This window comes from Ceratotherium simum, chromosome 6, assembly GCF_057802395.1.
Source record: "Ceratotherium simum simum isolate JZ-2026a chromosome 6, ASM5780239v1, whole genome shotgun sequence".
Taxonomy (NCBI): domain Eukaryota; kingdom Metazoa; phylum Chordata; class Mammalia; order Perissodactyla; family Rhinocerotidae; genus Ceratotherium; species Ceratotherium simum.
The window spans coordinates 32,061,920-32,078,219 of record NC_141905.1 but is presented as its reverse complement, the minus strand read 5'-3'; the positions used below and the strand labels follow the sequence as shown (position 1 = coordinate 32,078,219).

Below are 16,300 nucleotides of genomic sequence, written 5' to 3'. Positions count from 1 at the left end.
GCCCAGCTCCAGCAGTTATCAACACATGGTTGGATTTGTTTTATCTGTATTCAGCCCCCACACTCCCCATGGATTATATTGAAGCAAATTCCAGATACATAATTTTATCCTTAAAAATTATCTATCATTTTTAATATGACCACAATACTGTTATATCTAAAAATATTAATAATTCCTTAATATCTTCACATATCCAGTCAATGTTCACATTTCCCTAATTATCTCATAAATGTGTTCTTTTTCCTGACTTGGATTGTTTAAATCAGTATCCAAACAAGATTTGTTCAAATCCAGTGCATCCAAAACATATTGCATTTGATTATTTGACTCTTAAATCTCTTAATTTATAGGTTTTCCCCCTATTTTTTTCATTAAAGTTTATTTGTTGAAGAAATGGAAGTACACTCTTTTTTTTTTTTTTATAATTTTATTTATTTATTTTTTTTCCCCCAAAGCCCCAGTAGATAGTTGTATGTCATAGCTGCACATCCTTCTAGCTGCTGCATGTGGGACATGGCCTCAGCATGGCCGGAGAAGCGGTGCGTCGGTGCGCGCCCAGGATCCAAACCCGGGCCGCCAGTAGCGGAGCGCGCGCACTTAACCGCTAAGCCACGGGGCCGGCCGTGGAAGTACACTCTTTTGTCTCCTTCCGTTGCACTCTTCTGTTACCTGATTTTTATTAGTTGCCACTCCCTGGTTTACATCACTGAAAATGTGATATGCAGGTCTTCAGAGTCTTAAATTATATTGTTGATAAAATTATCAGATCGTTTAGGACCTAAAGACTTTGTTATTGAAAGCCTTCCTTCAGACTGACATAATCGCATTAATCAACTCTTGGGTTATTATTTTGAGATCCAAACCTGGGAAGAAGGCTAAAAAAGCCCTCTGGATATTGTAGGGATTCTCAGATTTATTACCACATCATTTCAAGGTACACCGGGAAAGGTCTTTGATTCTTAGATATTACAGCAAGAAACTCAATCTGTGGAGTCTGTCTTTGTGACCAGGTGATTTATTAGCTGCACTGTTCTAGCACTTAGAGTAATAATGACACTAAACTCTATACAAGAGTTTTTAATGTTCAAAAACATCTTCACATACTAAGTAAATATTTCAAGCATAAAAATCTCAGTTTTCCATGCTGAAGTTCTTTGGAAACTAAGTTAACCTCTAAGTAAGGACTGACAATTAAATTAAGCTATTTCTTCCCTCTAAAGTGTATTAATGGTTAAGTAAAAGTTTGATTCCATATCTTCATAGTAAAATGATGAATAGTTTTTTGGAAAAAAGTAACATTAAACAATATGAATAGTCAAAATGGTATTCTTAAATAGTTATTATCCTAAAGATGTCTAATACAGCATTTCAGGACATATTTCACTCTTTGTTTTTTAAACTAATATTTAGTAAGTGAGGTATATTCTTTCCCCAAAGGTATCATTTAAAGGATGTGATTGTTGGAAAAATTTACTTCTTATTAGTAAGAATAAAAATCCAACATATGGAGTTACAACTGATCAAAAAAGAGATCACAGGAATTGGTAAGTGGAAAAGAATATTTGGATTAAAATTCATGTTTTAATTGAAATTTAAAATTTTTTAAATAATTTCAATCTTTTGCTGTTACAAACAGTGCTTCAGTTAATGTCGTTTTGCATGTGTGTGGGTATGTGTGCAAGATAAAATTTTAGAAGTAGGATTGCTGTTTCAAAGGGTATATTCATTTGTAATTTTGATACACATTGCCTCGTTAGGGGTTGTACTAATTTGCTTTACTATCAGCAGTGAATATAGGAGGGTGCCTCTTCTTCCTCATAGTCTCACCAGCACAGTGTTATAAAACTTTCAGGGCCAGCCCTGGTGGCCTAGTGGTTAAGTTCAGCATGCTCTGCTTTGATGGCCCAGGTTCAGTTCCCTGGGCACGGACCTACACCACTTGTCAGTGGCTATGCTGTGGTGGCAGCTCACCTACAAAAAAAAAGAGGAGGACTGGCAATGGACGTTAGCTCTGGGTGAATCTTCCTCAGCAGAAAAAAAACCTTTCAGCTGATCTGATGGGTAGGGGGAAGAAGTTCCCCATTGTAGTTTTAATTTAGTGTTCTCATTTTGAGTGAGGGTGAGTATCTTTTCATGTGTGTAAAAACCATTTGTATTTCTTTTCTCTAAACTGCCTATCCATATCCTTTGCTTCATCTCTATTGGTTTATTAGTCTTTTCTTATTGATTTGTAGAAACTCTTTATATATTAGGGAAATCAATCTCTTTTTCTGTATTAAGAGCAGCAAAAATTGCCCCAGTTTGTCTTGCTTATGGTGGTTTATGCCATGTAGAAGTTCTTGAGGTTTATGTAGTTAAATTTGTAAGTTTTTCCTTTTATGAACTCTGGGCTTTGTGCCACAATAGGAAAGGCCTTTTTCACACTGAGGTTCTAAAAATAATTTTCTGTGCTTGATTCTACTAAAATAATACATTATAGTTTGGGGATTTTGTTTACATTTTTAATTCATTTGGAATTTGTCCTGATGTAAGATACGAGGTATGGACTCAACTTGACTTTTTTCCAGATGGCTGATCAGTTGCCCCCAAATCATTTATTGGTTCATAACGGCTTTTAAATTTTAATTAGTATATAGATTTAGTTTGTCCCCTTTAACTTTGTTGATTTTTTTGCTGAAAATAATTTTAGGCAACACTTTTTAAGAATTTTATAATTGGTAGTCATAATTATAAACATCTATGATTTCTTAATCTCCATTTTTCACCTGCTAATAAAAGTTGAAGTGATTTAAAGATATGAAAACCAAACTTCAAGTTCCCATTGAAAAGAAATTATTTAAACATTTTTTTATGATTATAAAAATTATATTTGATTCTAGAAAATTTTAAATAAAAAATAATCTGTACTCATCATCCAGAACAGACTTTAGTCTTTGCATATTGTATATTTTACAACATTGAGATCATTACTATATGTTTTGGTATACTTTTTCCACTTAGCATATAATTGACTTTTTAAAAATGTCTAGGTACAATAATTTCTTAGAGGGTGATAGGTTCAATAATTTCTTAGAGGGTGAATCCCCAAATTTAAAAGAACTATATTTCAATCAAGTATTCAGTTAGATGTTTTGTCTGTGTTAAAGTTAACTAACTCTGAGAGAAAACAGTTTGGGTCTTGCAGAGAAAACTAGCATATAAATGGTTAGTTTTGATGTGTATTGCTAGTTTCTATTTTAGCAGATATTAGAAACGAGAGAAAGAATTCTGTCAAGAAGATTCTTTCTACAGTGTATATTACCTTTGGGAAGAAGGGAGTGAAACATTCAGTTGAGTAATAAGTTATGTTAAGTGTAGACCAAGAAATAGAAAAGAATGATCAACATTTTCACAAAATGGGCAGATAATTAGTGCTAAAATAATATAGTTGGAAAATAGGAAGAAGGTATAAGGCTGGAAATTATATTCTGGAAATATTTAAATTAATATCATTTACATTATTGCATTAGGACCCAGCACCACAACAGAAACAGAAACAATCGCTAAATATGAAATAATGGATGGTGCACCAGTAAAAGGTAACCCACTTTTCATTTACTTCTTTCATGTTATAGGTTGTGCAAACAGCAGGGTTCATGGCAGTTTAGTTTGAAAGTATTTATTCAGTGTGAAAGTATTTGTGAATTCTTCTTACAGTGATAGTTTTTAAGATCATCTTTGTATAGATACTGAGAAGACTGTAGTAGTACCTCCTAGTCTGAAATAAGGTTTAGTTCTTAGTTTAAATTTAGAATTTAGAAGAGACATTTATATATCTCTCTCATCTATTTCTGTATTTGTAATATTTTGATTGTCTTGTTATAATAGTTCATCCCTGTAAATCTTTTTTACTCATGCTGAACATAAGGTACAGTATAGCTGAGCATTAATTCCTGTGGGATTTTGGAGTCCTTTTAGCCCCCAAGAAAATAAGCAGTTCATTACTAGATAACCTTCAGTGTCTAAGATAGTGAAGCCAGTAATTTATCATCTTGAATTTATGTCATTGGCTTTTTCTCAACCTGTTAGTAATTACTTCAAAAAGCAACTAGCATTTATTGAGTGCCAGCTGTAGATGAGGCATTGTACTCTCAGGTGCTCTAAAGTTCCCCACCACCCTTTGCATTAGGCGGTAGTATCCCTTATTTTACAGATGAAACTGAGATGCAAAGAGGTTAAAAAACTTGTTAAAGGTGTTATAGTGTAGGAGAGGCAGAACTTTACCTCTACTCATCTTAGATTTTCAGCTGGGACTCTTTAACAAAAAGACAGATTAATAAGAGAACAACAGGTTATTAATGCATGCAGTGCACATCACGTGGGAGAAACCTCAACAAAATGTAACTCAAGGTGGTAGCTTAGAATTTCAGCTTATATAACATCTTCAAAAGAACAATACATTTGGAGACAAATGACTGGACAAAGGAAAGCAGTTTTAGGCTTCCAAGGGTGGCAAACTGGGGGAAGGTACATACATGGAAGGAAACTAATAGAGTAAGGTTTGTTTGCAGATTCCTCTGGTGCTATTCCTGGGCTGATAAGAGTCTGTCTCCAGTAAAAGGAGAATTTATATTGTGCCTTTAGGCAAAAAAGGGGGAGCCTTTTCTGCTTTTGCTCCTTCTTAATTGCCCTCAGCTCAAAATAATTTTTATGTCAAAGAGGCATATTTTGTGGTGACATATTCTGGTTTCCTTCAATAGCTAATCATTGCAGAGTTGGAGTTGGAGCCTAGGGCTTTCTGACTCTAGGACCCCATGTGTGTGTACTCTTGTTGTTATGCAACATTACTTTGTAAAATTCCAGCAGCCACAAATTTTTATGTAAAGTGATGGGTCGTATATCTTTCAGGAAATAGACATGCACAAGAAAAGTATTACATAAAAGATTCAAAGCAGAATATGCAAATAATTACCCTTAGGAAAAGAAAAGCCATGAGAATCTGAATAGCAATCTTTTTGGTAATGACCGAATGTCATCATTCTGAACATGTTTGTTGCTTTGGACGAATTAGTTAATGAGTATTCAAGAATTTATACACATGATTAGACATCATGGTAAACTTCATGAAAGCAGAAAATAACAAAACTAAAACAGCACTTACCTGCTGGCACTGTTGTAAGCTTTTTATGTATGTTAACCCATTTAGTCCTTACAAATTCTGTATAAGATGGATATTACTGGTATTCCCCATTTCACCGATGAGGAACTTGAAACAGAATGGTTAAGTGACTTGGCCAAGGTCACACAGCCAGTAAGTTGTAGAGTTGGGATTTGAATTCAGGCATTCTGGCTCTAGAGCAGTGGTTCTCATCTAGGGGCAATTTTGCTCTCACAGGGGACATTTGGCAATGCCTGGAGACATTTTGATTGTCACACTTGGAGAATGCTATTGGTGTCTAGTGGGTAGAGGCCAGGGATGCTGCTAAACCTCCTACAGTGCATAAGACCCTACCTACAACAAAGAATTATCAGGCCCAAAATGTCAATAGTGCCAAGGCTGATAAACCCTGGTCTTAAGTTTTTATTATGCTGCAGTCTCATGAGGAACTGAAGCGTTAGTATCTTCTCTATAATGCTTAGTTCTAGGTATGTGACTATATTAAATCATCTTTTAGAATTAAATGGAAATTGCTTCTCTTTCAGGTGAATCAATTCCAATAAGACTATTTTTAGCAGGATATGACCCAACTCCAACAATGAGAGATGTGAACAAAAAATTTTCAGTAAGGTACTTTTTGAATCTAGTCCTTGTTGATGAGGAAGACAGAAGGTACTTCAAGCAGCAGGTACGGTGTCACCCATGCTGGTAGTTTGTTCTATGGCAGTTCTGAAAACAGCTGGAAAGCACTCACTTTTCTAAGCCTTATTGTACTGAGCAAGTGGGGGTTTCTAAGTGAAAACACTTGGCGTATGATAAGGAAGTAGGAGGGAATGGAATTGTGTTGTGATAGATCTCTTCCCAGCCATTCTGCAGGACTCCAGGATGGGCTATGATTTGGCTGGGTTTTTATTTTTCTCTTGAAAGTTATGTTTTTCATAAAAACAATGCTTGGTGTTTGTTAAAAAAAAAAAAAATCAGCTTTCCGTGCCGCTAGTACTCTCACAAACATGGTGAACGTTCCTAAAACCTGCCGGACTTTCCGTAAGACGTGTGGCAAGCACCAACCCCACAGTGACACAGTACTAGAAGGGCAAAGATTCTCTGTATGCCCAGGAAAAGTGGCGTTATGACAGGAAGCAGAGTGGTTATGGTGGGCAGACTAAGCCAATTTTCCGGAAAAAGGCTAAAACTACAAAGAAGATTGTACTGAAGGGTGAATGTGTTGAGCAGATCTAAGAATGCTGGCTATCAAGAGATGCAAGTATTTTTGAACTGGGAGGAGATAAGAAGAGAAAGGGCCAAGTGATCCAGTTCTAAGCTTCATCTTTTGTCTTATTATGAAGACAATAAAATTTTGAGGTTATGTTTAAAAAAAAAAAAATCAGGTAATAAAGAACAGAATGGGGGTCAGCCCCGTGGCTTAGTGGTTAAGTTCAGGCACTCCACTTTGGCGGCCCACGGTTTGCAGGTTCGAATCCCGGGCATGGACTAATGCACTGCTCATCAAGCCATGTGTGGTGGCATCCTATAAAGACAGTAGAGGAAGATGGGCACAGATATTAGTTCAGAGTCAGTTTTCCTCAGCAGAAAGAGGAGGATTGGCAACAGCTGTTAGCTCAGAGCCAATCTTCCTCAGGAAAAAAAAAAAAAACAGAATGAAGTAGAGGTCAACAATAATTCTACCACCACTGTGATTAGTTTTCCAGACAACTTTGTGTATGTGTGTTTAGATCATATTATGCATGTTGTTCTTTAATTTGCTTTTTCATTTGGTAGTGTCTTGAATATTTTTCCTTTATCAATGAATATAGATTTCCATGATCATGTTTAATGACTGTATTACTTGATGAATTTAGGGGTTTCCATTTTTCCCTTATTAAACAATTCTGTTATCAATGTCCATGAGATGACCCAAATCTATTAATTTTTTTATATAAAATGTTTATTATAAAACTTGTTCTCATTTGAAAATCAATCAAAAGCCCTTGGTGAATCTGTAATGAAGATTGTGATTAGAATGGTCTTTTGTATTCTGAAACAGATTAATAAATATTTGAATGCCAGTTGACTGTTCAAAACTAAATTAGAAATTATTGTTTGCTGAGTACTGTGAGGAATACAAAAACTACCTTTTATACATATGGTTTGTCCTCAAGGTCCTCACATTGCAGATATATGGAAAAAGAACAAGCATATAAGTTAATTAACAGAAAAATTAATAGTTTAACGGTAATTTAGAAGAGAAAACTTATTCCACTAATGCTTCCATAGTGCTATATAATTAAACATAGGTAATTTATAACTTCAGAATAGATCATATGAGATTTACAATTCCCAAATCAATTACATATTGTGGCCCTATTGAGTAAGTATATTGCTTCCCATGGGCATTCATTTGGATGCTTAAATTCTGATATGTTAGTTTAAAAAAAAATGAAATAGCCTTTATTAAGCAAATAATTTTAGGAATTTAGAAGAAAAGAGATCTCAGGATGGATTGGTTAGGGTAAGATTTAGATAGGCAAGAAATAGGGGTTTGAAGAATATATCGGGGAAGATGTAGGGCAAGTTTATTTGGAGTGCATTGGAGGCAGAGAGTAACTCATTTTGGCTGGTGGGGGACAGGGGTCTAGGGACAGAAGGGAGTGATGTTGGTAAATTGGATAAAGGCTATGGAGGGCCTTGAATGCCTGGTTGGAGAGTTATCCTGGAGTCACTGAGAACTATTGAAGAGGATTCCAAGCAATGTTTTAGACTAATCTGGTAGTGATAGGAAGGATGGATTAGAAAGGGGCCTCAGGCAAGGGAGGCAGAGCCATCTACTAGAAGCTATTTTAGTATCTAAGGTTGAAGTGTCTAGGGCTTGAACTTGGATAATGGCAGTGGAACAGCAAACCAAAGGACAGATTTTAGGAATTTTTTAAAGCAATAATAGCTAGAACTTTGAGCCTGATTGGATTGGTGATGGTGGTGTGCTTGGGTGCTGGTGGGGGAGCCGAGTTGGCAGGAGGGGCAGTCCAAGATTAGAATTGGAAGAAAGTGGGTCAATCAGGAAAGAGCAGGGCTTGTGTAGGGAAGGATGTAATTTTGTTATGGATAAAACTGAAGTGGCTGTATTTCCATGTGAAAATTTAAGGCATAATGTGAGAACATTAATTTGTTGATATCTTGCATTTGTTTTATTAGGAGATCATTTTATGGAGAAAAGCCCCTGAAAAACTGAGGAAACAGAGAACAAACTTTCACCAGCGATTTGAATCTCCAGAATCACAGGCATCTGCTGAACAGCCTGAAATGTGAACTGAATAGGAGAAAAAAAGGAAAACAAAAAACTCCTATATCCGTTGAGATTAAGTTTGGCAGGGTAAAGATGGTTGCAGCGTGTAGGGAGAAAAAGGCCAGAACTCCATTTATAATAGTCTTCCTTTATCTTACAGTGCTGCATTTATTTTATGATATAATGAAATGTTCTTCGTGTATATACATTAAAGAAAATGCTTTCTTTGAAACACTGGAACTTTCCTAAGCTGCCGGTTTGTTTTTTTACTGCACACTTTGATTTGATGATAAGCACTCAGATATGCCTCAGCATAAACATTAAAGATTTTCATGTGAGTAGGCTGGTATTTGTAATTTTGCTTTCTTTCTGCATAACGTTGATTATAAACCCTTTTCTTCTCCTTTTTCATGCTAATGATTACCTCTTACTTTCTACATGCAAAAATTAACTATTTTGTGTTCAAATAAAATTACAAAACCTGAGTGGCCCTTACGTCCTGCAAAGATTTAAAACATGGCATCTCAATATTTTTGAGAACTACATTTATGTTTTTACATATGTGTTTGAGAAATGCATATGGAGTGTTTCACTGTAGGTGCTTCTGAGTCTACCATTCCATGGCTTCCTGGATTTTATCCTCTTTTAAGTCTTCTGTGGTATGACTATTTTTTTTCCCCCAAGGGATTATGTGGCATGTCTTTGTAGCCGCCTTTTTTTTTTGGCCATATTAAGTAACCATTTTGCTACTGCTATCCAGCAGGTACCACTGTCTGTTTTCTGCAATGTGGAATTGACTCTATGTTGGCATTTTAGAATTCGTTCAAACTATATAATTTTTCCATATATACTTTGAATTTGTTTTTAATTTAAGGAATTTTTTTACCACATATAAGCAAATATAACTTTCTTGACTTCACAAATATTCTCTTCCCTTTTCAGGAGAAAATTTGAGGATGGGGACTCAGGAGGACCAGTGAAGCATGTAGTTATCCAGATCTGGGGAATTTCATGTTTGTTAATCAAATTTAAACTTTATTGACTCTTTAAATTTTTTTTAACACTAAATTCAAGTCATTTGTTCAAAGTCTCTAAAAAAGAAGGCTGCAGTCATCTGTTCATATGCATGGGCTCTGATCTCAAATACACTAAATGTGGGATGTAGGAACTAAAATAAAGCCTGCTGTGTGAAACTACTTTCACTTATGGTTCATTGGTTTTTGTACCAATAATTTTTTATACACTTCAGTGCAAGTCTTGTCAGTTAACCTTACTTGATGAGTAAGCTAAGTAACCCAAATTACATTTCTTTAAACCTATTTTACTACTATGGCACTTTGATAAAATGGTCAGTAACCAACTTCTTTGCTGGCAAAAGGTTCCATGTGCCATGTGCTGGAGCATCTATTTTAAATATGGGTATCTGTGAATGGTAATGTTTTCCTTCATGTAAGTGCCTGTTCAGAGTTTCAGAATTTAAAAATGCCAAATATTTTCATGGTCACTTGCATGTAGTAATCTAGAAAATACTCGAAATTTTTGAAAACAAATTGTATTTAACCAGCCTCAAATTGTGCAACCATAGTATATAATAAAGAATTTGAAACAGATACTGAGCTGGCTATTTGAATGATTAAAATAGTCCTATTCCCAAATCTCTTCTCGTCAGATTTATTGTTGAGGACAGGATTGCTCAGTAGTTTAGGAAGCTATAACTGTGACCATTAGTTTTTATAAATGTTGTCAGTTTCAATTTAAAATAGCTATATAATGCTTTTCATTAGGCAGCTTAAGCCACTGTCATAAATATCAGGCTTACTCACTTTGCTTGAGACTTTGTTGCATAACCAATTTGAAAATGAAAATCTGAATTCAGTATTTGGTGAACTGAATAAAGTTGGCCAGTTAATTAGAAATAAACTGAAAAAGAAACTTGTCTTTAATAAAGAGGACAATAGGGCCGGCCCCGTGGCTTAGCGGTTAAGTGCACGCGCTCCGCTGCTGGCGGCCCGGGTTCGGATCCCGGGAGTGCACCGATGCGCCGCTTCTCCGGCCATGCTGAGGCCGAGTCCCACGTGCGGCAGCTGGAAGGATGTGCAGCTATGACATACAACTGTCTGCTGGGGCTTTGGGGCAAAAAAATAAATAAAAAATAAAAATAGGACAATATCTAATCCAGTGGTTGTCAACCCTGGCTGCATGTTCAAATCACTAGGAGTTTTTAAAAATATGCTAGGTCCTACCCAGACCAATAAAATTAGAATTTCAGGGGCCCAGACATCAGCATTAAAAAAAGTTACCCAGGATTGAGAACCACTGTCTAAACCATTTATATAGTTATTTCTCCACTTGTGAAGAATTTGGGGGAAGAAAAACTTTTCCTCCACCCTCTTATGTCTTTGTTTGGGAGCCTGCTAATTAAACTGACAAAAGACAGATCAGCAAGAGAAAAGACAAATTTTAATTGAGTATAAGGGAGTTTATTAAAATGTGACAAATATATGGTTAGAAATTGGGGCTTATATATCATCTTGAGAGAGGAAAGAGAGGAGGGCGTGAAGGACACTTACAAATGACTTAATAGGGAAAGTTGTGGGGGAGAAAGGGCACTTCCAGGAAAGCAAATGACTTTTAGGAAAGGTAAATGGGCCCTTAGAATAGATGGTAGATATGATAGCATTGTGACCAAGTGCTTAGCTGTCTGGCTGACTTCTGTCTCTGGTGATAAGTTAATCTTTCCTGGTTGCTCCCTGAGGGGATTTATGAAAATTGAGTTCTGGGAGGCTCTGCTTCTAGTTAGATAGATTTCAGGAACTCAAATACCTCTACTCAAAATTTTTATGCGACAGTAGCATATTCTGGACCCCTTCAATATGGGTCAAGTAGTTGGAATACTCAATTCTAATTACCATGTGAGTCAGTAAAGTCTTAAGTTTAATTATGTTCCTTTTATATTCAGCTGAACCTGTTGAACATATATAAAGGCACTCGCCAGGGCTTTATACTAATCTGGATTGGAATGTAACATATTTTAAGTTTCAAATCAGACAAAGGCATAGTGAGGAAAATGTGCACCCTTAAGTATAACAGGTCTGTCTTGGGCTTGGGGTCTTCTATGAGCATAACTCTTATGTCACTCCCCTATCTAAAATCTTTTAGTGACTCAATTCCAGGATAAAATTAAAATACCATATTGCAAAACACCCCTTCAGCTCCAGTTATGCCAGACTCTTTGGAGAATGCCCGCCCTCTTGCCTGCACTCCATCTAACTCCAGCTCTCCTGCCCAATCTTGCCTGACACCATCTCCATCTCCAAGTCAAAGAGTTAGATGTCCCTTTGTTGTGCTGCCAAGACAGCCTATGCACACTTCCAGGACTGTGCTTACCACACTTTTAAAATACTTTTTCATTCTATGGATTTTAAGCCTCTTGAGAGCTCAGTCTGTTTTGTTTTGGTATACCTTGTGCTTATCACATAATATACACTTGATATCTGAATAAATGGATGAACATCATTTTCCTAGTGATTATAAAATTAAAGGTGTCCTCCTTTAGAAAAAAATATGGGTCCAAATGTAATAAAATTATGGATAAGAACTGTTATTGCGCCTCAGTATTAAAATAAAGGAAACAGCCTAGCTTCCCTAGGAGTGTTGTCAGGCCCTGGAGAGAAAGCAAGACAGAGCAGAGCAGGACCATGTGGGCGCTACCTACGAATTCCACAAATGCATCTGATAGTTGCCCCCTCCCTAGGTTTGGGGAAACTGGACCAAATAATTTCTAAGACCCTTCCTGCTCTAAATTCCATGATTCTAAGAGTAAATCTTAAAAATTCACTTGGAAAAACAATTTAATATCTAGATCATGATAAACTTACATCAGAAAAATACTATAAACTTTAGATTACAGAATTTGGTAGGCAAGATGTGAGGGGGAGAAATGTACAAGGACATGCTTTTGTGAAAACTTCTATACGAGGTTTTGTTAATAGCAAAGGCAAAGAAGAGAAGAACCTGCTGATTTTATTCCCTACCACCTGGGTTATCTTTACTACTCCCACTTCCTTTCTCCCTCTCCCATTTATTTCTGTATTTATGCATACATTCAGCATGTTTCCTGAGTATCTCAGTGCTATTTCATTGGCCCTACCCTGAAAGAACTACAATCCAGAGCAGTCGTTCTCAAAGTGTGGTCCCCAGAGCAGTAGCTTCAACATCATCTGGAAACGTATTAGAAATGTAAACTCTTGGGCCCCACCCCAGACCTACTGAATCAGAAACTCCAGGGGTAGGGCCTCACCAATCTTGTTTATAACAAGTTTTCCAGATGATTCTGATGCACCTTCAAGTTTGAGAACTACTACTCTCGAGACACAATTATGATACAATTTTAGTGCTGTGATAGCAGTTGTACTAGGTCCTCTGGTGTACGAGAGCACCCAACGTGTTCGGAAGGGAGAAATGATGACGTAACTGGTGTGTAGTTCTGGAATGAATAGAAGGATAAATATGGGGAGTAGAGAGATGAGGCTGGAAGAGGCATATAAAGAGAGCCAATTTAGGAAGGGGCTTGGATGCTGTACAAATGAATGGAGTGGGGGCTTTATCTGAACACTTAAGAGTTCAATGAAGGATTTTAAGCAGGAGTAACTTAATCAGATTGGTGTTTCCAAAAGATCATTATGGTAGACTGTGCAAAGTATGGATGGAGGCTTGAGAGCGGGCAAGGATACCAGTTACATGTTATTGCATTCATTCATTCAACAAACAAAACACGTATGGAGGCTCTAATACATGCTAAGTGCTGATAACACTTAGTGCTATAAATATCTTTCAAAGAGAATGACAGCTTTCTATCCTGTAAGAATAAAAATGTTATGTTGATTTTTCCCATTTCAGTGTTTATAGAACTCTATGAAAGGCTGAAGGGGAAAACCTATATACACTATCATAAAATTCAGACTGCACTTTATACCTGCAAGAGGTACAAAGTTACCAGCTAAAATAGTTTTAAGATTTTTTTTCCTGCAAAACTATATTAGGGTATGTTACTATGTCCATAAGATTAGCAACAACTGGGCCGGCTCCGTGGCTTAGCGGTTAAGTGCGTGCGCTCTGATGCTGGCGGCCCGGGTTCGGATCCCGGGCACGCCCCAAGGCACCACTTCTCCGTCCAACGTGAGGCCGAGACCCACGTACAGCAACTAGAAGGATGTGAACCTATGACATACAACTATCTACTGGGGCTTTGGGGGGAAAAAAATGAATAAATAAAATCTTTAAAAAAAAAAAAAAAAAAAAAAAAGATTAGCAACAACTGTTGATTCTGGCCCAAAAACTATAAACAGTTGTCAGGAATATTAATAAAAGGAATAATAATGCTTGCCTCAGTTGCATATTAAATATCTGGCTTATCCATTCTCCAAGTTTCCAAATCTGATGAGACATCCTTGGTTAATGCCGTTTTCTATCATATTTAGTCACTTACTAAATTGTCTAACGATTCCTTTGTAAAATCTCTGCATTACATATACACAGCCTCTACCATAATTCAGACACACTAATCCACCATCTTCAGCTAGAACATTTGCTATAGTTATAATTGGTTTTCCTTCCTCTGTGTTTTATTTTTTTCCCCCGGGGGGGGGGTGTTTGTTCCAGTCTATCCTGGATATTTTCTAAACTGATTTCTCAAAAATTTAATGACTATTTGTAAAACATACAAAGAGGCCTACCTTAACTGTGGTATTTAAAATTTTTCAAGACACCTTTTGCACAGTTAAGCTTCTGCTTACATAGCTTCTTCTGACTAGAATTTCCTGACCACTTCTCTATCTGTCTTGTTTACTTTTAAGTCTTGCAGAAATCTCTTTCATTGATCTGTGTGTCTGTTTTTGTGCCAGTACCATGCTGTTTTGGTTACTATAGCTTTGTAGTATATTTTGAAATCAGGGAGTGTGATACCTCCAGCTTTGTTCTTTTTTCTCAGGATTCCTTTACCTATTCGGGGTCTTTTGTTGTTTCATATAAATTTTAGGATTCTTTGTTCTATTTCTGTGAAAAATGTTGTTGGAACTTTGATAGGGATTGCATTGAATCTATAGATTGCTTTAGGAAGTATGGACATCTTAACTATGTTAATTCTTCCAATCCAAGAGCACAGAATATCTTTCCATTTCTTTGTGGCTTCTTCAATTTCTTTCAAAAATGTTTTATAGTTTTCGTTGTACAGACCTTTCACCTCTTTGGTTAAGTTTATTCCTAGGTATTTTATTCTTTTTGTTGCAATTGTAAATGGGATTGTATTCTTAATTTCTCTTTCTGCTACTTCGTTGTTAGTGTACAGAAATGCAACTGATTTTTGTATGTTGATTTTGTATCCTGCAACTTTACCATATTCGTTTATTACTTCTAAAAGTTTTCTGGTGGATTCTTTAGGGTTTTCTATATATAAAATCATGTCATCTGCAAATAGTGACAGTTTCACTTCTTCCTTTCCAATTTGGATCCCTTTTATTTCTTTCTCTTGCCTGATTGCTCTGGCTAGGACTTCCAGTACTATGTTAAATAGGAGTGGTGACAGTGGGCATCCTTGTCGGGTTCCTGTTCTTAGAGGGATAGCTTTCAGTTTTTCACCACTGAGGATGATATTAGCTGTGGGTTTCACATATATGGTCTTTATTATGTTGAGGTACTTGCCTTCTAGACCCATTTTATTCAGAGTTTATCATAAATGGATGCTGTATCTTGTCAAATGCTTTCTCTGCATCTATTGAGATGATCACGTGATTTTTATTCTTCATTTTATTAATGTGGTGTATTACGTTGATTGATTTGTGAATGTTAAACCATCCCTGCATACCTGGGATAAATCCCACTTGATCATGGTGTATAATCTTTTTAACGTATTGTTGTATGCAATTTGCTAGTATTTTGTTGAGGATTTTTGCAACAATGTTCATCAGTGATATTGGCCTGTAATTTTCTTTTTTTGTGTTGTCCTTGTCTGGTTTTGGTATCAGGGTAATGTCAGCTTCATAGAATGAGTTAAGGAGCTTCCCTGCCTCCTCAATTTTTTGGAAGAGTTCGATGAAGGATAGGTATTAAGTCTTCTTTGAATGTTTGGTAGAATTCACCAGGGAAGCTGTCTGGTCCTGGACTTTTATTTTTGGGGAGGTTTGTGATTACTGTTTCGATCTCCTTACTGGTGATTGGTTTATTCAAATTCTCTACTTTTTCTTGATCCAGTTTTGGAAGGTTGTATGATTCTAAGAATTTATCCATTTCTTCCAGATTGTCAAATTGGTTGGCATATAGCTTTTCATAGTATTCTCTTATAATCTTTTGTATTTCTGAGGTGTCTGTTGTAACCTCTCCCCTTTCATTTCTGATTTTACTTATTTGTGCCTTCTCTCTTTTTTCCTTGGTGAGTCTAGCTAAAGGTTTGTCAATTTTATTGATCTTTTCAAAGAACCAGCTCTTGGTTTTATTAATTTTTTCTATTTTTTTGGGTCTCTATTTCATTTATTTCTGCTCTGATTTTTATTATTTCCCTTCTTCTACTGATTTTGGGCTTTGTTCTTCTTTTTCCAGTTCCTTTAGGTGCATTGTTAGATTATTTGAGATTTTTCTTGTTTGTTGACAAGTCTTGCAGAAATCTCAAGGCTTTGAAATTGCTCCTTTCTTTGAACTCTCATTAGTCTAGAAGTAGTAAATATTTGCATTATTTAACGTATACTTTATCACTAAAACCTGATCAGAAACTCTTTGAGGGGAAGCGACCGTCTACTTTTATCCCTGATGTTTAAAAAGTATTCTGTGAATCAAAGGCACATAGCAGATTGTTACTGGAATCCTATTTGACACACAATATAACGTATTAC

The 16,300-nt window shown here is 36.2% G+C and overlaps 1 protein-coding gene and 1 pseudogene across 2 annotated transcripts in view; both read left to right on the top strand.

Annotated features, from left to right (window-relative positions):
• Positions 1-9,613, top strand: part of VPS26A (VPS26 retromer complex component A) — a 30,986-nt gene extending 21,373 nt beyond the window's left edge. For both annotated transcript variants that reach the window (XM_004427043.3, XM_004427042.3), the window contains exons 6-9: positions 1,438-1,544; positions 3,510-3,578; positions 5,683-5,825; positions 8,327-9,613. In XM_004427043.3, coding sequence (XP_004427100.1) covers positions 1,438-1,544; positions 3,510-3,578; positions 5,683-5,825; positions 8,327-8,440 — 433 coding nt within the window. In that variant the 3' untranslated portion in view covers positions 8,441-9,613. The remainder of the gene's footprint in view (positions 1-1,437; positions 1,545-3,509; positions 3,579-5,682; positions 5,826-8,326) is intronic.
• LOC106801354 (large ribosomal subunit protein eL42-like) lies at positions 6,112-6,521 on the top strand (annotated as a pseudogene).
• Positions 9,614-16,300: the final 6,687 nt, after the last annotated feature.